The 25,240-nt window shown below is 39.1% G+C and overlaps 1 protein-coding gene across 1 annotated transcript in view; it reads left to right on the top strand.

Annotated features, from left to right (window-relative positions):
- Nucleotides 1-24,352, top strand: part of UBE2K (ubiquitin conjugating enzyme E2 K) — a 47,837-nt gene extending 23,485 nt beyond the window's left edge. The window contains exons 3-7 of the mRNA XM_042468026.1: nucleotides 5,890-5,948; nucleotides 6,710-6,792; nucleotides 17,624-17,723; nucleotides 19,293-19,421; nucleotides 19,736-24,352. Of these exons, the coding sequence (XP_042323960.1) occupies nucleotides 5,890-5,948; nucleotides 6,710-6,792; nucleotides 17,624-17,723; nucleotides 19,293-19,421; nucleotides 19,736-19,810 (446 nt within the window). The 3' untranslated portion in view covers nucleotides 19,811-24,352. The remainder of the gene's footprint in view (nucleotides 1-5,889; nucleotides 5,949-6,709; nucleotides 6,793-17,623; nucleotides 17,724-19,292; nucleotides 19,422-19,735) is intronic.
- The last annotated feature ends 888 nt before the right edge of the window (nucleotides 24,353-25,240 follow it).

Raw genomic sequence — 25,240 nt, forward strand, 5'->3', positions numbered from 1 at the left:
TCCATGGTTTATTTAAATAGAGATGGCCAAATCTTCATTTCTATGAGCTATTGTTTCAGGGATGTGTCTGCTTAAAATCAAAATACTGGTTTCTTCTATCACCTAGCAAGATGGCCTTTCAGAAAGTAGTGGATTACTATAGCGAGGAGGGGAGACTTATGATCCACAAGACCAATCTAGTCCATAGAAGATTGATACCTGGCCCATAGAAGCCCCCCGGTTTACATCTGGGGAGGACACACGGAATTTCCATACAGTGCGCCTGTGCCATACGCGGGCGCGCCATACGCGGCCTTGAGCATATGCGCTCAAGCCGCGGGGCGCGCACAGGGCAGAAGGGGCGGCGCGTCCCATTCAATTGAATGGGCGCGCGCCCGTTGTGCCCCATGCCGCCGCACCGCCGCGCACGAGCCCCATTGTTTCCAATGGGGCTCGAGCATAGGCGGAATTCGCCTTACGCGGAGGGATCCGGAACGGATCCCCCACGTAAGGCAAAGACGGACTGTATTTATCATTGTGATAACCCATAGAGTTTCCTCATAAAGGTCACACAGCTTACAACACTTTGCTCCATCTCACTGTTCCCCATGTAGGCAAGAAGGAAGAGAAGCAAAATTGGATTCTTGGCCAAAGGAAAGTGCTGGGAAGGATTTGTTCACAAAATGCTTTATTCAGACACTGGATGAGAAAGGGGGTGGCGGCTTTGCCCTTTGATGACATCTTGTCTTGGAGGACATGAGGTGGAAATTTGGTCCATCCAATATGGTTCTCCATCTTCCTAGCAAGTTTATTTGCTCATAGGATGGTTATATTGAAGCATGTTCAGGGCATTGCTTCTGTCCTCCTGCTCAGTTATTTTCTGAAGGAGTAGCAGGCAGCTGCTTGCTCAGGTTCAGGGAGTCTCTTGACTGAAAAGGGAAAGTGTAACAATTCCTTGAAGACTGTTGGCACCTGAAGTGGGAGAGCTATCCATTTTGATATTAACCTTGGTACCAAATGATCCCCATGCTAGCACCCTGGTTACACTGTGAGTCTTTGTCTCCAAACTATTAGTAAAAAGTCCAGCTAAATCACCATCAGAATGTCATACAATAGGTTCCTACAAATGTTCTATGAAAAAAGGGTCAAACCATGAAGTAGAGCCTATAGATAGCAATAGCAAGTACATTTCTAAACATCTGTCAGTGAACTAGCACTCCCTGAACGGTTTACAATGTGTAAGCCAATTGCCCCCCACTAACCTATGAAAGGATGGAAGGCTGAGTGGACCTAGGAGCCGTGCAGGATCGAACTCACAACCTTGTGGCTGCAGTACCAACATTTAACCACTGTGCCACCAAGACCCCTTCAGTTGGTCTTGACCACCTGTGTTAGATATGATTGTGTAAAACATTCTTTAGTAAAGGTACTGATAATCTATTTCCTACCCCTGGCCAGACCTTAAAAGCGGAAATGCTGTTTCTTTCACTTTTTCTCTGGGGGGGGGGTCTCTGTCACTTATGGGCACCTATACACACTGATCTCAGAATGTTCTTAGAGCTAGGAGTGTTTTGGCAGTAATGTCACTTAATAGCTATAGGCAGCTCAGTCTTATTCCCTCAGTTCTGTTCTAGCTGCCTCAGCAGGAACATCAGATGTAATAGAGTAACAGGAACATTTTTATTCAATCATTTTAGTCTAATTTATCAATCTTGATCTTTGAGCATATTTCCTTTTCAGTTTGAAGGGTGCTGGATAAATTTCCACACCTGCCCTTTGAAGGATTATGGACTGTTATGTTTTGCTAACTGGGTTACTTGCACCATTGACTTACATCACCAGCTGATCAAAAAGCCAGTTCCACTTGTGATGTGGCAGTGTTACTTTTATGAAAGGAGTGCTGATTTTGGAAATCGATAATGTGACCACATGGTTGCAGTCATCAAAGTTTATTCAGCGTTCTGGACTAAATGCTCAAGTGGAAACAGATGCCTCTTTGCGGGTGTACTATACTGTGTTCAGTGCTAGCTTGACATTACCACCTGCTTGGATTAGTTAATATGCCAGACTTATCCACGTGAATCACAAACACCACAAAGGCAACAAATAGGTTGTTTGCCTGTAACTGTGGTGGTTTGAGTGGTCACCTGTGAATTCGCACAGCCCACCTACTTCTCAGCATCCTGCTCTTATTTCAGAAGTATGCTATTGTGGCAGACTGGAAACTGAAGGAATTAGATCAAACTGGCTATACTTGAGGCTGAATGAATGGGGTTATTGCCACAATGCCTTACTTCTATAAAATTTGGAGGATGGAGTGCTCGAATACAGCGTCACCAGCATCTGAGTTCGCAAACAACCAATCAGAGAATCATGGAAGCAATCTGTTCCTTTGTTGTCCAAGTCCAGCTGGAAAATAATTGACCTTACCTCAGAGGACTCAAAAGATCTTGGTCCATTTTGATTTTTGTAACATTCTCTGGATCACACCTAATGCTCACCTACTCTCTAGTGTTTTCAGAACTCCACCATCAAAAGTGGATCAAACCCAAAACCTCTGCAGCACATCAGTCACTGTCTTAGTCACCATTATTTTGGGACTGTTCCTTACTGTTCCAGTGAAGAATTGAGGTGGTCATATCTATGGAAAAAACTCCATTGAGTGAACAACTGCTATCCTCTTTTACTATTGCTTACAATGTGATTGTTGAAATCTGATCCTCCTGATATTGTTAGACTACAACTTCCATTATTCATGACCATCAATTCTGATGGATAGGGTTGAAGAAAGCTGCAGTTCATATACATCTAGAAGGCCTTACATTTATGTACCACTGAGATTAACAGTAATAGAATACTAATCATATTTTTTGAATATAGCCAAACTATGAGTTAATATAGAATGTACTTTTAGGATTGTGTACTTCTACCAAAAAAACAAAACAAAACAAAACACCCAACTATGTGGCTTTTCTTTCTTCAGTTAATAAAATCAACATCCTTTCTTTGCCTAATGAGATGAACATTTAGAACAAAGTGTATTTGCACATGGAATTGACAATATATATAGAACTATACACTTCTTGTATATAGAAGTAATGTGTCATAAGGCAGTGGCTCCATTGAGGTAGCAATCTCTATGAGACTGGGGTCCATTTTTCTGGTTGACTGACTGCTTGAGGCTTGCCTCCCAAAGGACCAGTGGCCAAAGGCAAAGTGAGATAAGCTCTGTGGAATGTTTTTTTTTTAAAAAAAAATAAAATTAATACATTGATTAAATCACATTTAAATATGTGAAACGGGCAGCAAATGATGTCATTTTCTTATAAATTTATTAAATATATGATTTTAATTATGATAGAAATTAATGTTAAGGAATAAAGTCTGCCCACCCTCTATAAGAAAACATTCAGGAATAGCTGTGTTGGCCATTTAACAAATGCAAACAAAAACCCATCAATGATACCTTTATTGGCCATCTGAAATGCACAATATACTTGTTGCAAACTTTCAAAGCTCCATGGGCTTCTTCATCAGGCAAAATGTTACAAACTGAACAGGAGAAAAAAAAATAATTGGAGATGTTAACCAAATGCCTGCATGTTATTTCAATCCTTAGTAAAGATGGTATACTGGGGAGGACATATTTTGTGCAGGCAGACATCTCCTCCTTCTGGCCATGCGGCAATAGGGAGATCTTCAAACCCACTACAAGAGTTATTATTTGCAAATATTAATTTGTCTTTAATTTGTTGTATATTGCTGCATTCATTACATTTAATGTAGGATTAAAATTAATTTATTATAGAATAAATGAAGGTATCAAAGTTCTGTTTATTCTAGAATAGTTTTTAATAAAAAATTAGAAGCCATAAAATTTTCACTTGCTGTAGAGTAGCACAGACAGTGGCAGCAGAAGCATCAGATTAAAGATGTCTTATTCCAGTTGACTGGGAAAATACTTGAAATGCTTTTAAATGCTTACAAAACCAAAATTTCTGCTTGATTGCTAATGGACAAAGTAATTGACTATGTTAGTCAGCTGCACAGGGTAATTAACAAGGAGTTTGCTTTAAAAGTCATTTGCACTTGTGCTGCTGCATTCAGTAGTTTGGTGACAGATTTTTTTGGGTGAGGTTAAATATCCCACAGACTGCATTTTGCCCACCCTTGGGATATATGTGGTTCTTATTTTCTGATTGCAATATTTTCACTATTAAAAACTATTCAGTCTGCATTTGAGTTTCTTATCTTGCACACCACTGCCTACTCTACAGGTTGAACAGAACAGGATGCATTGTAAAGATAAAATGAACAGTTTGATCCTGACTGTAGCTTGCAGAACGGGACATCTGTTGAGTTACAGCATAAAACATTGAAGCCAAGCTCCAGTGTAAGCATCAAAATTGTTCTCTAGAAGACAGCTGTAGCCTAGAAAAGACCACGGAATGCCCTTCATGAATCTTTGAAAAGCTCAGACTTGAACCCACTTTTGTTATCCCAAGTTTTCATTTGTAGTTGAAAATATCTGTCTCTCCCAGGAGGAAGGATGGTTAGAAATCCCAAGATCTTTGAGGGAAAATATTTATTTCAAGAAACCTAAACAGAGGAATGAGACAAAATGATGATAACTGTCGTTCATTGTTTGAAACAATTAAATTCTTCCCCCTAGGTTTGTTCCAAAGAATGTTGTACTGCTAACTCAAACATTTTGTTTCCAAACTAAATATATTAACAAATCTCACTGTCACTCTTCTAATGTATTTTTTGTAATGTATTTATAGAATTCCATCCAATTTTAAAACTTCAATTTCTTCTTTTTATTCTCAGGGATAAAATATTTAATAATTATAACATTACTGTCAAAAGTGTTCTTACACCAGGTTCCTATAAGAACTTTGGGGCCCTCATAAAAGCCTATTTCAAACAGGAAAGCTTGAACAGAATCCCTCATTCCCCAGCCCCACTGGAATTATTGAACTGAATTGGCATCAGCTCCACTTCAGATAACATCTCCCCCTATGGTGCTTGTTCTTCTCTCCCCTCTTTCTCTGAGGTGCTTCTACGCAGCATGTTTGGGTGCCTCAGGAGGTTGGTTTCCTAAGGCAGCACAAGTTTGCCTTTTCCTCATGCAGTTGTGCCACTGTTGCTTTATAGACAAAAAAGGGTATGGAAGATGTACCAATGGCAGCAGTGGGGTTGGTGAGAACTGCAGAGAAAGGGTTTATACACAATAATGGGAAATGTTCCAAGATCTTGCAATTATTTTTCAATCCCAAAAGAAGTCGTATTACTTCCTGTATCAATCCAAGGCAAGTTTGGCAGTACTAGCTCATCTCTACTAACTGCTGTATTTTCTGTCTCCAACAGGCAGTTATTAGTTAAGTATTAGTATTTAACATTATGGTTATAATTTGTTCTTGTGCATATTTTTTGCTGTGATGTTGCTTCTGGTGCAGTTTCAAAAGAGCTACTACTTCATTGAAATAAAGACACTTCTTCATTGGTTGTGCCATGTGTCAGTTTGATCAGTTAGGAAAGAAAGAGCCATGACAGGAGGAGGGGGATTCTCTATCTAAGTACATGGTGCTTTACAAAGAATGAGAGGAAAGGTCTCCCTCTAATTAGGAGTTAAAAGCTAGAAATATTACAAAGAAAAAGAGTTGAATATTTTGGCAGAATATTATTATAATGTTGTTGTCTACACTACCAAATAACTTTTGCACATGAAAGCATAAAAGTTAAAAAGCCTTGCTATTTGGATCTCTTCTTCCTGAAATTAAATTAGCTGTTACTTATATTTCCAAGATGAAACTTTAAATGTTACCTGATTAACTTCCCTGAGGATTCGATATTCTGAAAAGAAGCTGCTGTCAGAAATTATAATGTTTGTGTTTTTGGCTTTTGTAGGAGGAAGATACCAACTAGAAATAAAAATTCCAGAAACTTATCCATTTAATCCTCCCAAGGTAAGTGAGCATAATTCTTTGAAGAACTCCCTGGATTGTTTCTGCGTGGTAGACGTTTTGTTGATGCATTGTTGCCCACCACTCAGATCCTTTTACAGATAAAAACAAAATAATTAATTTGTAATTACTTTCTGTTAGTGGTCTCTGATCACAAAAAGATGTACAGGCAAAGGCAAACCTTTGTATTTGAAGTAACCTCATTGTGAAAGGTTTTTCCCCCCTTTGCTCTCTGGGGGATCTTTGTTGTTATTAGATTGTTCATTTAGTATTTGACGTATAATAGTAGAAATGTTTAGATCGAGAATTCATAGATGCAGCCTTGCAGATGTTGTTGGAGTGTAGTGCCCATTGATACAAGCCAGCACAGTCAGAGGTGAGGAATGCTTGAAGTTGCATTTGTCAGCAGCATTTGAGAAGCCTTAGTTTGCTCACACCCTGATTTAGAGATAAATTTTTATTGTAGCGGTAAACTGTATATTCTTGGTGGTTTATAGTCACTCTTGAAGCAGGTAAAAGTTGCTGTTTTCTGTGGTGACTGATACGAAGAAATAGTAGAGAAGAGGTCAGTTCTGCAGTCTTGCTGTATCATAGTATTCATGGTGCATTCGTTCACCAGATAAGTCAGGTAACTTGACTGATATTTACACCTACTTTCTTATAGCAAAGATATTAAACCTCTCCCTTTTAGAGATGTGTCAGTAGCTTAGTGGTAGAGCACATATTCTACATATTCCAACGATAATTTCTCTTTTATGTTCTAGGTGCGGTTTATCACAAAAATATGGCACCCTAATATTAGCTCAGTCACCGGGGCTATTTGTTTGGATATCCTAAAAGATCAATGGTAAGGTTGTGCATAAAATTCTAGAAAATATCATTGGATAGCATACAATTGGATTGCTGTCTGTTGCAGAAGCAGTTTAAATAAGTTACATTTTTTTAGGGCTTGATAGCCATTACTGACAGTGACTGAAGAGATCTCTGCTCATTATCACCTTTTATTTTACAAATTTTGAAATGTTTTTCTAAATGAAACCAAACAATATCTTGGCAATTTAGAATGTCTCCTTCACATTATTTCTGGTACTTCTTAGTTTTCATGCAAGCACTGTTTGCTGTGAAAATCTGAATTCACAAGCTATGGCCAGTGCTAACCTACAGACCATGGCTTTTGAAAATATTTCAGAGTGATTTCAGATTGTAGTTCTGGGTTGCTGTTAAAAGGAGATCGCTTCTGGTGGTCATCTCTGCGTGGCCAGTTTACATATGTGGGCCTCCCTGTGCCTGTGCAAAATGTTTGGAACATATGAGAGAGCTGAATGGGTGTCTTTGGCAGTAGTCTCACTTCCTTTTCTTTGTGTGCTAGTACAGTGGTACCTCGGGATACGAATTACCCAGCTTACGAATTTTTCGGGATACGAATAAATCCCATAGGGATTTATTGTTTCGGGTTACGAACGTTTTTTCGGGTTACGAAAAAACGCCGGCGCTGTTTTAAATGGAGCCGCGGCAGAGCCGCGGCTTTTTTTCCCATTAGCGCCTATGGCAATTCGGGTTACGAAGGTTTTCGGGTTACGAAATTAGCCGCGGAACGAATTAATTTCGTAACCCGAGGGAGCACTGTACTTCTCCTTCCATGCTCTGGATGATACAGAAGAATAATCAATAATCACATGGGTTATATGATTATAAAATGTTATATAACCCATATGATTGTGATTTATTCCTCTGCAGCATCCAGAGAATCAAAGGAACGTTACAGATATTGAGTACAGTGGGGCCTTGTTATCTGTGGACTTGCCATCCACGGATTTGAGCATCTGTGGACAGCAGGCCTGCATCATCCCCTATGGCGGCACTTAAATCAACAGGTGACTTAAAGGCACATACACACATATGCCAGATAAACTTAATAAAAGAGTAGTAAATTGAATGATATGTAATATATAGATATTGATATAACGATACGTGTTCCTTACAGAAATGTCTTCACTTAGGGATAGGACTAGATGAGGCATCCTTAAAGCCAGAGTGGACAGATAGTACTGCTAAATGTGCTTAAAGATGCATGAGAAAACCTTTTTTCTGGAGGTGTTGCATGAAATGGCGTTGAAAATAAGGAAATGAGTAATGAAGTAGTTGAAAATGGAAGCTGATTCCAGAAATTTACAGAGTATTTTCCACTTGACATGATAAAGATTTAGATGTTTTAGGTTTAAGAGTTTCTGCTCAATATTTCAGTGCCATAGCTGGTATAGAATTATCGCCCTCATAGTCAGTCTTAGGGACTGCAGGTTGAGTACTTCATTTCCCCTTGGCGAACTCAACAGATCTACCCAGTTTAGGAGCCTTTATAAATTCATCCTGATATCAGCATGAGGGGAACAAATCGCATCTGCCATGGTGAGCAGGTTGTCACCAGAATACACCAGACATTGTCATGTTAGATATTTGAAAGTACCCTCCTGATTAGAGGGAGAGGAGAATACACATGTAGCAGAGGGCCATCTCAATTATGAAGATAGTCTACACTGATTGTGTCCCATGATCATCTCACTTGTGATAATGGGCACTGTGCGGTTCTGTAGAAAAATATAACGATAATATAGTTGCATGCAAAAAATTGGTTGAAAGGCCTAGAATCATAGAATCGTAGAGTTGGAAGAGACCGCTAGGGCCATCCAGTCCAACCCCCTGCCATGCCTGCTTGAGAAGTGTCATTTATGAGGCATTGAGCTGGAATAACTGAGCAAACTGGAGCCTTAGGAGATGTTTTGTAATGAGGCAAATCTATCTGGTAAAGCCTCATTTCCAATGGTTCAGCATGAGGTGGTGAAAAGCACTTGACTGGATACCACCCTGTTTGTGTGGTACATTATGGTGATATTGTTGGTAATGATCTGGATTTCCCTGCTGAAATTCTCAATGACTTGACACTGATTCAGCCACACAGATGTGATTGCACATGCCTACTAATCTTTGGAATCTGTAAGTATAGGCTGAGGTTGTCAGTTTCTGAGATAAATGCACCTGTGGTCAACTTCTGGAGGATTTTTATGTGTGCAAACATAAAATTTTGTGTACAAACTTTAAAAAAACCACCTGTGTGAGTTTTAATGAGTGGGCACTTATTCTCTGAATTTGTGACATAGGTCCAAAACACACTGCAGAAATAATCCAGTTTGACACTGCTTTAACTGCCCTAGCTCAATGCTAGGGAATTCAGGAAACTGTAGTTTGGGAGATATTTAACCTTCTGTCAGAGCCCTGGTGCCACAATAGACTACAATTATCAGGATTCCCTAGCACTAAGCAAGGGCAGTTAAAGCAGTCTCAAACTGGATTGTTTCTTCAGTGTGTTTTGAACCATAGTCTCTAGCACTGACAGAGCTCTCTTCTCTGTTTAGAGCACCCCTGCCTTGTACTGGAATCTGTCAAAGTCCCAATGAAGTTGATATTCTTCGTGGGCTCTGTGACTCACATAAATGGGTTATCCGCCTGCGCAGTGCATCATTTTGAACCTTCGGGAACTGTTATGCAAGTGTTTTGCCCACTCACCTGTCCACCTGTCAGACATGCTTCCTACCTAACACGGCAGTTCCTTTTTGTCTGCCACAGTAGCAGCGTTGTCAAATCCTCATGGAGCATTTTTACTATTTTTGATCAATTACTACAGTAAATTCGACAATGGGATTGTTTATAACATTCAGCACATCATACAAACATTTATATTCCAGCATATCATACAAATAAAATAAATAAATGTTTTAACAGATATGGTATTTCTCAGTGTTTTGGTGATGTTTATTCTCTCTGGTTGGTTTAAGGACTTCAGACATATTTGACCAAAGTTCTGCCTCACCGACTGTTGATTTGGTAGATTTAAAATTCCTTCATAATGGCCTTTAAGAAGTGTATGGAGTGTTCCAGCAAAATCCCTGAGAAGGTTAGACATAAAAAAATATCTCCTTTGTTTAGGGGAAGGGCGTAATGTGCACTCCTTTGGGCACTGCCAAGTCTTTATTCCACAAACCCAAAGAAATACAGAAGCGAGGTTAAAGGCACTCCTATGGGATCATGCATTAGGCGCAGCAACCCAGGAACAAATCTATGCCAAGCACCTCAGTGTCTTATCCTCCAGCTCTGCCCAGGGCTACTTCAACTCCAGCACCCTCGATCTTGTGATATGGTTGCCCTTGAAATGATCCCTTGTGGAATCTGCTTTTGCTCTGTCGAAATGGAAACCACAATGAGACAGACTGTTTTTGAAGCTGTCACTGGATATACCATATATACTTGTCTATAAGTCTAAAAATTTATGTCCAAAAATTGACCCCAAAATCCTAGGTTGGTTTATTTATGGGCCAGTATGGTAATTTGATAGCACTCTTTCAGATTTCCCCATGCAGTTTCTTTTTGTCCTGAGCCAAGCAGATAGAATCCTTGGATGATTGGTTTAATAACCCTTCTTGCACTCGCACACTTTGCTGTTGCGGGAGTGAAGGCTGAAACACTGAAGACTCGTATTGATTGCTGCTTCCTTCTTGCAGCTCACATACACACACTGAAGGAGCCTCCAAATTTTACACCTTACCTGTCCATTGGTCATGTCAAAATCCATAATTTTGGCCCCCAAACCTGCCCTCGACTTATTCTTGAGGTTGACTTACAGTCAAGTCTATATAATATACCCAATCCATTATATAAACCAAATCCACTAACACCTGGCTGATCCTAAAATATATCTTGGTTGCGATATAATCTCTTTAAACCACAGATAAGTGGCACAAAAAGAAGTAAAAGCCTGAAGACATCAAACCTGATATTCCCAGCAATTAATTACCTTTGGGTTCTTCAGAACATTTGCTGACAGAAGGAGTGTCAGTTCTGGTCTTAGCACCACAAAGAACTGATCCTGTGGTTGTTTCAGGAGGAGTGATTGGGGATTCACCAGCATTACTGTAGCTCACAATTTTGGAAGCAGTGTCACAAAGGCCTTTTACTCCATTGGGAGAGGTTTCCATGGTGGTTTCAGACCCTCACATTCAACCACTTCTACCAATAGTGACACCACAAATTGGGGAAGGGTGCAGGGAACATCGCTCCCAATCTCGTAACAAAGGGTGTCAGGGATGTTGTTCTTTGTTCTAATCCATGTCCCCGTTGAGTTCATTGGGTTTCTAGTCTTGAAATCCTCATCTTGAAATATGTTCACGGATTGTCTGGCAGAGATGCAGAATTAGGTCAGATTATCAATGGTGTACCTTGTAAAAATGTGTGTGGCAATGGAGAGGCCAAACAGCAGATCTCTGAGGTTATTCTGTCTCTAAATTGCTCAGGAGAACATAAAATAAAAACAATTTATGCAGTTTAGAACAGTTAATAAACAACAACACGATAAGATAAAAAAAGAGATTAAAACCAATTAAAACATTTTAAGCAAATTTAAACTCTTGCATATATGTAGATGTCAGTGCTGATGTCAGTGAGGGCTTTACTGGAAGGATATTCCAAACCATAGTGACCCAATAAAGAAAACCCTTTCCTTCATTCGCCCATAGTGAATTGGCCCCATTGGTGGGATATAGAGGAGGGTGCCTTCAACAAATGACAATCCTCAGGCAGGCATCTATAAGGAGAGTTGTTGTTGTTGTGTGCCTTCAAGTCTTTTCTGACTTATGGCGATCCTATTATGGGGTTTTCTTGGCAATTTGTTTAGAGGAGGTTTGCTATTGCTTTCCCTTGAGGCTGAAAGCATGTGACTTATCCAAGATCACCCAGTAGGTTTCATGGCTGAGCTGGGAATCGAACCCTGGTCTCTGGCATTGCTGTCCAGCACTCAAAACACTATGCCATACTGGCTCGCTCTATAAGGAGGGGCATGCTCTCAGGCACTGAGATTGCAAGCTTTTTAGAGCTTTAATAGCATCACCAACACTTCAAAGTTAGACTGGAAGTATATGGACAGCATGAGCAGTTACTTGAAAGTTATATAGTTTCTGTGCATGTTCCATCTGAGTGCTTTAGCTGCTGCATTTTGTACTAGTCATCTACGAGGGCAGCTCAAAGTAGAGGGCATTGCTGCAGTCTAATTGGGAAATTATCAGAGTATGAGTGGCTATGTTATCCCTGTTTTAGAAAGTCTGCAGCTGGTGCCAAGCCTTCCAAAATGGGGGATCTGCCTGGGTGTCCAGTGACAGAATTGGATTTAGGAGGACTCCCAAGCTGTGCACCTGTTCTTTCAGGGAGGCCATCCAGGGCATATTCATTTCCCAGTTGGCACATCCGAGAACTACCAATATATAGATGTCCTATTGGTATTCATGGACCTGCTGGAAGTAATTGGCTCTGCTTTGTATCTCACTCCTGCTGATTCTGGTCAAGAATTCGTCTGAATCTTACAGCAGCTAGCATTACCTACTCTCTGAGGAGAAACATTTCCAAAGAAACATAGACCAGCAAAGGCCAACTGAAAAAGCTGTCCCCTGGCTCTCTTCTTGTTGGCTTGGCTGCAGCCACTCACTCTTCCACTTGCAATAGTTAGTCTTCTGCTGCAAATCTTGGGAATCAGGTAGGCAATAAAACAAAACACATGATTGTTTAAACCAGTCTTCTCTTTAAAAAAAACTGGGAGAACAGCTTGGATAAAAATCATGTTGGAGGTTTTCATGCTGATGTCTCAAACATTTAGTATACACCATTTTTCTTAGGTACAGTACTAGAAAGTATCAGGAGTAGAATTTTGTCAGTTTGTATCCCTTGTTGTTCAGATGATTATCTTTCCTTTGTGCTCCAGGGTAGGCATAAAACAGTGATGGTGAACCTTTTATAGAGACTGAGTGCCCAAATTTAGTGGCTTTCTTGCACTGGGTATCATTTGGTGCAGGGGGGGTGGTATTTCACCTTCTGGGAGTGGTGAGAAGCAATTTATAGTCATGTGCCCTGTAGATCTGGGGGGGGGGGGAATAAGTGTGGAAATGATTTCTCCTCTCCCTATAGTTGCCACCCTTGGTGTGTGTAGACTGTTGAGAATGATTCTATTTTTTTCACGGTCAATATTATACCTTAGCATTAAGCTAATGTCCAAGCATTTGTTGTCGTGACTGAGCTTTTCATTTGTTTCGGTGCTGAATAAACTCTTTTCATCAAAACAAAGTAAAATGTATGTATGGTGAAAGCTCCACTAAATGTACTCAGGTATGCTTGTTGTGTGTCTTCAAGATGTTTCTAACTTATGGCGACCCTATCAATGGGGGTTTCTTAGCACAATTTGTTCAGAGAGGGGTGACTTGGCCTTCCTTTGAATCTGAGAGAATATGACTTGCTGAGGTCATCCACTGGGTTTCCATGACAAATGGGGTTTTTAACCCTGATCTCCAGAGTCCTAGTCCAGTGCTCAAACCACTACCATGCTGGCTGACTCAGGTATGCTGCCTGAAGGGTATTGCCCAAGCCAAAATTTCTGGTTTTCAGTGAATGGAATGATGTGCTGTGTTAATTTGTTAGCCTACCAAATAATGAACTTCAGGCTGATGAATCAAAGCCAGGGTCCTGTGAGCGTTTGCAAGCCTGATAGCAGGATATCCTTAATGAAATAGCCACTTAATGTATTAAGTAAAATTGGCTACCCGTCTAGTCAATTGCCTTCTTTTTCAGAAGGAGTGGAATGCTGCCAACTTTTAAGCCTGCACTGAGCCATGTCTACTCTGATAGAATTTGGCAGAAGATGATAGAAGAGAATCTGTAGTGATTTTCCTTGATGTAGGAAGGAAGTTTGCTGTGATTGCTGCACCATATGTAACAAAGATGGTAGCATGGGAATAGATATTAGAGCTATAGACTGGATCTGTATCCATTTGAAGGTTGTGTTTATGCACTTTTCTTTAGGTTTCTGTGTCTCTTGTGCCTGTGCTGGTGCCATTCTGTCTCAGAAGGACTTTACATCATCCAGTGGAGGATTGGTGCTTGTTAGCAGCCAGTACTTGTGGGAAAACAGTGAGTTGTCTGGAGATGCTGAGAAAGGAAGACTCAGAGTCATAAACAACAAAATTGTCTTGAGCAAATTATGTGAGACTGGTGGTTTTCTTCCTTAGATGGATCTTTATTTTTTAATGTACTAATTTTTGTGAAATCAAAGGCTTCACAAGTCTTAAAAACCCACAAAAACAATGCATTAACTCTTGTGGAGAATGATCATGTAGTTATATGTATTGGTACTGATTAGATTATTGGTTATCATAGCTGGCATTGAAGGTGACATTGTAATATGTATTAGAGGCTATTGTGGCATAGTGAAGAGAGCAGGCAGAAGCTGAATTGATTTTGATTGAAGTTATATGGAGATGATGAATGCCACTGTGGTAACAGTTTGTTGCTGATGGAGCAAATGTATGTGTGACTCCAGTTGATTTAACAGTGATAGCTAAGAATTTGATTCTTGAAGATTTGTAGCCAAGGAGACATTGCTTTTGATGCCACTGTAGTACTTCTCCAATTATTTTTGGACTACATAGAGTACCAAGGACCATCCAAATGGTAACAACTTGCATAAATCAGGGATCTCATCTCCCTGCTCTTATGAACTGTTCTGCAATCAAGTTTCTAGGCACAATGTTTTGAAAGGGAGAGGGGGGGACTAATACAAGCTTGGGGGGTAATTCCTAAACCTGGATCTGGAGCAGTGTTGGTAATGCCTCTCACTAGTTCAGGTACATCTATAGGGAGATGAATATTCAGTTGGCACTCCATATCTGTAGATTCTGCATCCTGGATTCAGCCATCAATGGCTTGAAAGAATTTTTTTTGTTTTGTTCAAGATCCAAAAAGAAAACGACATTTTACTACACCATTGTACTTGAGCATCCCTGGATTTTGGTATCCGCAAGGGTCTTGAAACCAGACCCCAGCAGATGCCAAGGGTTCACTGTACATTCCAGGATTAAGAAAATTGAGAAGACATAGGTTTCTCCATGGCCACATCCTCCCAATTGGATCAAACATATTGCTCACCTAACAGAGGAGGTCTGCATTGTGGGCTTGGTTCCGGAGACCTTAGTGTTGGTAGTGAGCTTATGTAGTTGCTTTATTATAGAAAAAGTCCAGTGTATTTTAGACTGTCTATATTTTTATGGCCTAAATGAGCTTATGTGGAACACTAGTGCTGCATAGATCCACCAGGAGACTGCTTGAGAAGTTGTAAAACCAAGAGAAGTTTGGATAGGATTTCTTCCACTGAATTCAGCTTTTATTTGTGTTTCTTATTTTTCTTTGTCTCCTCAGAGACTGTTGTAAATGATCTCATCACCGTACTTTTAAGTCTTTCGACCCATGACCTGATAGGGATGATCAAACCCAATGTTGTTCCATCAAAATCACCTTGACACTTTTGTCTTTGATGGTATTGAAGTTGGGAGAGCTTTCAGTAACACTTTGTCTTTGAACACTATCAAAGAATGACTAATACCAGTTTTGCCATGTGACTGAAATTTTTTGATACCATGTCCTGTTGGTTGTAACAGGAATTAAAGCTTTATATTAATTGGGCATTTGCTGAGATGGTGTGGGAGGAGACCTCATAATGGTACTAGTTTTGACTTTTGATTTTGCTGAAACACTTTGAGAGGAAAGCTCAAGTTTTTTCAAAGTTTGGCATATAATTTTACCGCCCATTTTTACTACTCTGGGAGGTGATGCTCAAACAAAGTGATGTTTCCCCACGGCGTGCACCATCTGTCAGAGGCACATTCACACCACATTTAGTGTATTACTTCAAGAGAAACTTTGGGATTATATTGGGGCATGGCAGCATCACCAAGGAGAGAAGAAATAAAGAGATATTATATCATGAATCTCTCTTTTTTAAAAAAACTTTTTTAAAAAGAAAAAATTAATGAATATTCAGCTAATTGATGGAGTGTTCTCAAAACACTGCTCTTTGAGAGGGAGTTGAAAAGAAACTAAGGTGTGTTGGAGGAAATAATAGTGATTTGTGCAATAGAGGAGGCAGTACCACAGTCAAAAGATGCTTTCTTCGCTATAGAACATCCCAAATGTTTTCTGTAGACAGGCAGACCCATATGTGTGAGTCACAGAGACCACAGAGAAGAATCATAGATTGATAATTTTAATGGCAAACAATGGTAAGTGAAAAATAGGAACGGAAGGTGTGAAGAACAAGAGGGAAAGAGAGTATCCTGGAAGTGCTTCCATTATCAAACCATTTGTTTAAATGGAGCTAACTCATGGAAGGATATAGAATATTAAGCTTGTTTGATTTCTGTTTAGGTTTACAGTTTGTTCTATATAGCTGTGTTATGTTATGGAGTAACACATAGTTATTCTTAGATGGTCCCTAAGATTTTATCACATTTTAGACGTTACTAATAAAATGATTTTCTCTCCTAGTCTTTGCATCATTCTGTCCACAGTTTCTTAAATCATGAGTAGTGTAATCTAGAATGCATTTCTTGTAGCTTGAATAAAAGTAAAAGAGCAGAAAACATAAACTAAGGGCACAATTTTTGCTTATCAGGAAAGATTATTTCTTTTCACTGTGTCAGACTGACAGTTGGCATGTTGGAACGATTTAGCCAAATTGGTATGTGATAAAATGGGTCTATGGGTAATTCTAGTTTTGAATTCAGTGCTAACTGTTTTGATTAATGGATTGCTTGTATATAGACCTATATCTGGATTAGTTCTCATTGAGGGTTTAGACTGCTTTAGTCTGAAAATGGGGGTCACATGGTTGAATATTCTCTCTGCATAGAAAATTTGGCATCAAGGAGAAGGTGTTTAGTATGATAGAAAAGCAAGAGCAAGTACATTTCTATACCGCTTATCAATGCACTTAAGCACTCCCTAAGCGGTTTACAATGTGTAAGGTAATTGTCCTCAACAAGCTGGGTACTCATTTTAGCGACCTACGGAAGGCTGCAGGCTGAGTGACCCCGGAGCCCTGCCTGGGATCGTACTCACAACCTTGTGGCTATGAGTGGCTGCAGTTCCGGTGTTTAACCACTGTGTCACCAGGGCTCCTGATAGTTTTCTATGTAGGGATTTTTCTCCACCCTCTCTGTAGTGAGCCATTCCCTCACGGAAGACCCTATCTGCAGTATTAAAATTGATGTAATCCAACCATAGTTTTAGCATTTTAGTGCAAAGTGAGTTGTAGTTTCAACTTCAGTGTGAAAATATGCATCATGTATGCTTGTGTTTCACTTTTGTATTTAGCCATATGTGACTTATACAGTTGGCAAAATGTCATAAATAATTTTGCTGCACAGTTTTGTTGATGGTTAACCTGATTGAGTATCATAGTAGGCAAAAATTATTTAACATACAGTTACACGTTTAACAGCATCATAGGCACATTGGTGTTAATCTATTTGATATGTGAATCATTCTCTTTCTGCTAATAGTTTAATATAGAGGGAAAAGTTTAATATAGAAGAAATGTCATAAATAATTTTGCTGCACAGTTTTGTTGATGGTTAAGCTGATTGAGTACCATAGTAGGCAAAAATTATTTAACATACAGTTACACATTTAACGGCATCATAGGCACATTGGTGTTAATCTATTTGATATGTGAATCATTCTCTTTCTGCTAATAGTTTAATATAGAGGAAAAAGCTATGAGCTCCACTCATCTTGTTTCTTAACTTGTATTCTAGGGCTGCAGCAATGACTCTAAGGACAGTCTTGTTATCACTGCAAGCACTCTTGGCAGCTGCAGAACCTGATGATCCCCAAGATGCAGTAGTGGCAAATCAGGTACAGTATTTGGGGAGATTGTCATTTTCTTTGTTTGTAAACCCTGTTTTTCTCCCAAGTTTTCTCTTTCGCAAGCTTTGGTTTGTTAACTGTAGAAAACAAGTCAAGGAAGTATTTATACTCAGAGCACTGTATAGTGAATACACACTTGGGCCTAAATCTAATAGGGAGTCCCAGTTAAAGTAAACTTGTTAATTGCTCAATTTTAAGTCAACTCTTATGTTAATTCTATTGCTTCAAAGGGCATATGCTGGCTAGGACTAGCAATTGGATTTAGACAATGGGAATATCTGAAAATGAGGTATCACCAGAGTGATAGTACATATCCAAAATAAATAAAAATCTTCTACAGTGACCATTTTAAAAAATATATTCTATAAATGCACCAACAAAGTCATACTCGTATCCACTTTTTAAAATCAAAATTGTCTCTCCAAAGTGTTTCACATAAAGACTTCTATACGAAGGATGTGAAAAGTATTTTTTTATGTTTTTGTTTTATGTTTTATGTTTTATCCTTGTTGTTTTATGTTTTATCCTTACCGTTGGTTGTGCTGTCTAGGGTTTCTGGGGACTGCGGTCCAACATCATCTGGAAGACCAATCATCCCTGCCCCAAGTGGTTCCTTCAGTTGCCAAGTTTTAAAAATTACACAGTTTGGGGAATCTGTAATTTTTTTTAAAATGAGATTTGTGGTGTTAGAAGCTTTTTTCCCCTTTTTCTTAGAAGTCAGTCCTATTGTGTGAACTTCAAAGGGCATGTGTACATAATGGCTTTGTGAACCTGCTTTTCAGCTTGTAGCCACATGCAGAACATGCCAGTAAACTAGGTAGACATGAAACGTATCCAGGTAGCCATGTTGGCCATACAGCAAAATAAAATAAAATAAAAAATCCACAAACAGTGATACATTTATGGGCCCTAAAAAACCCATCCTTCAATTTTTCAAAGCTTCACTGGCTTCTTCATCAGTCAAAGATGTTAAAAATCATACAGGAGAACAAAAGTGATGATGGGCATTCCTGTTTATTTCAGTATTAAGGACTGGAGCACTGCTTCGGTGCAGCCTCCAGCTGCTTTGGAGGCGTGCATCATGTAAACACCACACCTCCAAAGCGGCCAGAAGCAGCTTCATTTTGATTTTTTATTTTGCCTCGATGTTAGAGTCATGGGGTATACATTTTGTCTCAGATGTTGCTTTTATTATTAAGATGATCAAAAGGGATCTCAGTGTGGGCTGTGTATATTGTGCATTTTAGTTAGTCCAATAAAGGTATCATTATTTTGCAGATTTTGAATAGGTAGAGATACCAGTGGTGAAGCACTGGATTCGGCAGGAGCAGGGGGACTCTGGCAGATGCAAACTGGGACAGGGAAACGTGTCACCCCCAGACCCTCTATTTCCCATTCTTGACATAGGCATACATATCCCAGATGGGTGCCAAGATAATGACAGCTGTGAAAAAGATCCTTTGTGAGGGAAACTTGAGGCAGTCTGAATATAAACATTGTCCTTAAATTTGAATAGTTGTATGAATTTGCTTATCTTTCTTTCCTTCTCTGGTATAGTACAAACAAAATCCAGAAATGTTTAAACAGACAGCTCGGCTTTGGGCACATGTGTATGCTGGAGCTCCCGTTTCTAGTCCAGAATACACCAAAAAGATAGAAAATCTTTGTGCTATGGGCTTTGATAGGGTAAGTATTGATTATTTCAACAACTCAGAGAAGATGTGTTATAGATTTCAGGTTAAAAGGCTGCTTACTTAAGATATTGTCTCTGCTTCCCTTCCCTCCCCCATTTGCTTAGGTGAAGTTCTGTCAGAATCCATTTATATTATGTTGTGACTAAAAATATTTCTTGGGGTTCCGTTTAATATATAATTCTCTCTTGAGTAGCTGACTTTGATTTAGCTGTGCTCAAACTAATGTGTGAACTTCATTGTGCTGCCGTTGAGTTCGTATGAAGAACAGGTGTAATTCTGACTTCCGTAACTTTTTTGTCTTTGCAGAACGCAGTAATAGTGGCCTTGTCATCAAAATCCTGGGATGTAGAGACAGCAACAGAACTACTTCTGAGTAACTGAGCCATGTGTAGAAAACTGCTTCTGTAGTCCAGCTTGCCCCTTCTTGAGGAGCGTCACCATCTCTTGTTTTTAGGTTTCTATATAGATTCCCTTTTAAAACTGGCATTCTTGCCTGATGCTATCTAGGCACTATTGGAGACTGAAAAAGAAAACTGCTCTGTAAATAAAGCTGATTAAACGTCTGTGTAAATTTAAAAGAGGGGGGGAAATACTTTAATTTTTTCTTACTAAATATTGTAAATTCCTTGAGCTTGGCTAAAACAATGGGGACAACATGCCTACTTTAGTGTTAGCAGTGTGACCAAGACTAGCAGGAATTTGCATCAGGATTTTGACTTTTAAGAATTTATTCAGAACACATATGATTGTGTCCATAATCATCAGTTGTTGATGTCACTCATCCCAGCTACCTTGCCATTTTTTTAACATGGATCCTACGTGCCTGTGGACTGACCTTATATTTGCATGCTTGTACTTTACACTTAAAAGAAGTAGGGTAAATTGAACAGAGGTCCATTTGAAGTACTTGAGTATTCATTCTTGTAACTTTTTTCCTAAGATTTTCCAAATGTGCTCATTAGATCAAAACGATGACCTACTCAGAAATGTTTTCACCATCTAATGAGTAGCAATCCTATATGCTTTCCTTTCCCCCCAGCTCTTACTCAGCTGCACACACAACAACAGTATCACATTAGGACCTCTCCAGAATTTGTGGGTATGTGCCATTTAAAGTAGCCTAGTTTTCCACTTCAAGTGGTATATTTTGAATAACCAGTAAAAGTGTTTCAACCATTGTACTTTCTACACAATTGTATAAAGGTTTGGTATATTTGGACATAGCACAAATAAGTGGAGCTGCTCTTTTGTTTCTTATGCAGAAATCAAACCTATTTCAATAAATTCTGGATAGAATGAATTCAACGAGAAGAACTGGTTCTCTGTTAACACCGAGAATGCCATCTCTTTCCTTTAGTATTTGCTGTGATGCAATCAGTTTTGGGGCAATAGTGTCCTAGTTTTACTTTGGATGTAACTTTAGGTAGAGGTTGCTTATGGAGAGTTTTAAAAGTTCCTCTTGTATTCATTTTCCCTATCTGACACTTGGGAAGTCTTGTTGGATTTTTTTAACTGTACATAAGATAAAATACCAGTGGAAGTTTCTTCCTGGCTGCTGTTTCTGTTAAAACAATTGTACATATAGCCAATCTTTCTATTTATTCTGAGAGAACTAAAATGTCCCATTTGTTTTTATAAGTCCAAATACTCATAACTTTGTTAAAAGTTGTTAGTATAATTGCATAAAGAATTAGTCTGAGCAAAATGCAGTGATATAAGGGCATGTTGTGAGAATATCAAAATCTACAAGGTTGTTGCTTCCTCCGCCCTTCCCAACCTTCTTTACTGTAGGTAGGAATGTTTACATGGTCCATTTTTAAAAAAAGGTTGAAGAGCAGTCAGTGTACTAAGGCCTAAATCCAATCATTAGTCCTAATAAGAATGCTAGTTGATGTAGAACTATTGAGTGAATGGTAATTTGGCAGTGTAACACTACATAAAGTCCATTGTTGCAAAAGATCTGTTCTAGTTGAGATTAATAATTGGATTCAGGTCTAAATCACTTTTGCTAATCCTTCAGATTACATAACTGATAGGATTCTGCAACAAAGAGGTATAGGAAAGTTTGGTGTGACCTTGTTAATGCAGGAGTCTCTTCTGCAATATATCTGAGCTATCTATAGAATCAAATTATTTACAACACAGATGGAAAAAGACATGGTAGTTTGTATCTGTGCAATATGGAACACTAATCTTTTCACATCCTATTTATGCAGTCATGTGGTTTATCTTGCAGTCATGTAAATCACTTTCAGATGCCAAAGGGAAATGTGATTTTTGTTTTACTTTCCTTGATATTTATTTTTATTTTTTAAACAAACTGCTGCTGCTCGACAAAGTTTTTGTTAAATAATAGCCAGGACCAAGATAACTCTGGCAATCTGCCATTTGTGTTTGTATCTTTTTAAAAATGGTCTATATTGTGTGAATTCATCTACAGCATTGTTTACCCTGGTGGTAATCATGTAAATGGCTGCTAGACTACATTTTCCTTGTTCTTTGCAACTTATTAAAGGAAAGAGCTTGGAAGTAACTAGATGAGATAAAATGTCTTTGCTTTACCATCTAGATGATCTTTCTAGCAAAGCTTTCTATGATTGTGTCAAATGATACTAGTAAGGCTTTGAACACAGGAGAAAAAGCTTAGGCTAACATTGCTATACCTTCGTCCCTTGGCTAATTGCTCAGTACAGAACATCTTTATAGTGTGTGTATGTAAAATGAATTTGCATATGACTACAGATGGTAGCTTTCCATTTTATGGTTCTAGTGTAAAGACAGCGGCTCTGCCATTGCGCCAGAGAAGGTGGAGTAAGGACATGCTAATCTGAGTAAGAATTGTTAACTAAAATGGTACTGGATATGTGTATAGTAGTGGACAGGTAATTGAGCTGAATAGGGTTAACATTCTGCCACAATCCATCTAATTGCAGCTGGGCTTTACCTTGGCAATGATAACTACTCAGTGGATCTTAATTTGCTCCTTTATTATTCTTTTAAAATATAGGTTAATCCCCCTTTTAGCTGTGGCCTGTATGTTCAGGGAAGAGGATCTGCTGCACAATTCACATGTTCTGTGTGGTATTCCACATAATTGCTCCTGTAATGTCTGTCAGTTTTAAAGCTGATCCTGCACTGAATAGAGGCTGGGCTACATGATTTTCATGGTTGCTGGTAGTTTGTGATTATGCAAGATTCTTGTTTCAGGGAACTGAGAATAGCCAGTATATAGTAAATTAATCAACATGGCTGTAACTGGTCTGTTTCAGTGGATACTAAAGATAACCCCAATCTGACTCTTTCACAGACGTGAGGCAGAAGAGATGCCCTTCCCCTTGTCATAAGCTTCAGCAAACTTTCATTACGTGCCAAAAACATTCTATATATGAAATTGGGTTTCTAAAATCCTTGATGGAACACAACATTTTTTTCTCTTCATGTGTCAAGCTGCCGTTGAAAGTGTTAACAAATGAAGTAGTGATTGGTGCAAAAGTGTTTTACATTCCAGCTGACCTGTGCTGTAGAAATCCAAGGCTTTTCAGCAGCATGTGACCTCAACTTAAACTCATGAACATTTTTTGAACAGTGAATTATTTGTATACATTTTTGTTTTGGTGTATTTGGAAATAACCTGATATATGAAACCTCAACTTTTGTTTGGAAAGAGAAACCGAGTGATTGAAAGGAACTTTCTGTCTGGGAGTAAACTATGCAAACCCAAGTATATAGAACGGAAAAGATGTTGCAGAATGTGCACCTTGTCTTTTGGAAGGGAAAGGCAACATGTCTTGCCTTTTATAATTTAAAAGTGGATGGACCTGGAGCTGGATGAAGTGTGTCTTTACTGCTTTGTCAAATAAGCAGTTCTTCCTAATGTATTGGCTCTCTCTGAAAGAAGACTAGCGGCAAAGCAAAAGGATTGTATGTATGGGCTCCGTAAATCATGACATCTTTGCCAAATACCAGTTTTATCTAAATACATTATGGCTGTGGGGGCCACAATGTGTTGGACGTGTGTTTGTGTGTGTGCGCGTTAGCACAGTGATTGCAAAATTCACAGTGAAGGAAGTATCAAAAAGTGGCTGAGGCTGGTTGAACAATTGTTCATCTATGCCAAGAAAGACTACTTCAGGTACTGCCTTTGCAGAGATAGCAGTTGTGCATGGAGTACCCTTGTCAGAGGCACTGGTTCATTCACTCATTCACTCAGCTGCAGTCTGAGCCAAATCCACACTGAAAGCAGACTGGTGCTCCTAGTAGGATTGTGTGGTGGCTGTCTGCTTTTTAAAAAAGACACCTCAAATGAAAACATACTATACTCAACCGACCCAATCTTATGTTTTGTGCTCTTAGAGCTTTATGTTCAAGTGCCCTTAACTGCTCACTTCTCTCGTTTTATTCTAATTAGCTCTGAATCCATTCCTAAAAGACAAAAACATTGTGATCTACATATCTGCTGTACTGTAATGCTTCTGTCTGGTTAGCCATTTTCTCTGTTGCCATGGAAAGGGAGAGGGCAGGAAATCTACCCAATAGTTTTGAAATGTAGCCATTCAAAATCATGCCAACAAGATCAAAAGTACTGTAAAGAGCCTATCATAAAAGTTGCAACATGATGCTCTGCACAGGGCATCTCTCAGAAGAGTACTGTTGAAGATCCTTGCTGACCTCTTTTCCCTCCCAATTTGTGTTGGATTTTGTTTTTCCTTGACCAAGACGACAAAGGATATTTGGAGGGAGCTTTTCACAGAGCATTTCACTTTATTATAAGAAAAAATGAATGGGCTGGAATGCAACCTTGGTGTTTGTCTCAAGAATAAAAACACAACACTTTTGTACACAGTTTTTTAAAATAAATACACATTTTAAAAATGTTGATTTCCACTGCAAATGCTTAACAATAAATGCATGTTTCCCTGAAAAGTTCTTCATTTTATTTCGTGGTAATAAATCTCCAGAACAGGTGATGATGCATCATGTTCAAGTATAGTGTAATAAGTTCATTAAAAGTTTGGGTTGCAAGTTCTCTAAACATTTTCAGTTGACGGTTGTATTTTGTGGTTTTAGTAAGATCCTCCCTCTCTTTAAAGGAACTGAGGTCTCAATCATGACTGTCCCAAGGCAAGTATTAACTTGTATTCTTACTTGCAGCTTTGAGTCCCATTGGTCAGCCTCAGAGTAGACCTTTTCAAATGAGTGGCTGAGGGCCCAAACTGACAGGCCAAAATAAAGATGCTTTGAGTCACTATGGAGGTATGCTGTTTAAAAGATGCATGCGCCCTAAGAGGCTGGAAGCCATGCCAAAGCCATGTTCCAGTCCTAAGGAGTGAAGCACAGCTTTGGTGCAACTTCTGGCCTCTTAAGATGCATGTGTCATTTATACAGCATGCCTCCAAAATGACCTGAACTAGCTTTATTTTGGCCTGTCTGTTCAGGCCCTGAGTCATAGGTAAATCCATAGGGTTCAATGAATTTGGAACTAACAGTATTCAGGACTAAGATCTCAAATACAAGGGCACACTGGCACCCATCCGTTAAGAGAAAAACTCAAGAAGGATCTTGACAAGCTGGAGCATGTCCAGAAGAGTGACCAAAATGGTGAAAGGTCTGGAAACAATGCCCTATGAAAAGCAACTTAGGCAGCTAGGTACGAAGAAAGGGTTAAGGGGTGACATGATAGCCATGTTTTAATACGTTTAAATATTTGATGGGATGTCATAATTGAGGATGGAGCAAGCTTGTTTTCTGCTGTTCCAGAGAATAGGACACAGAATAATGGATTCATGCTACAGGAAAAGGGATTCCACCTAA

Source organism: Sceloporus undulatus, chromosome 5, assembly GCF_019175285.1.
Source record: "Sceloporus undulatus isolate JIND9_A2432 ecotype Alabama chromosome 5, SceUnd_v1.1, whole genome shotgun sequence".
NCBI classification, from domain to species: Eukaryota; Metazoa; Chordata; class Lepidosauria; order Squamata; family Phrynosomatidae; genus Sceloporus; species Sceloporus undulatus.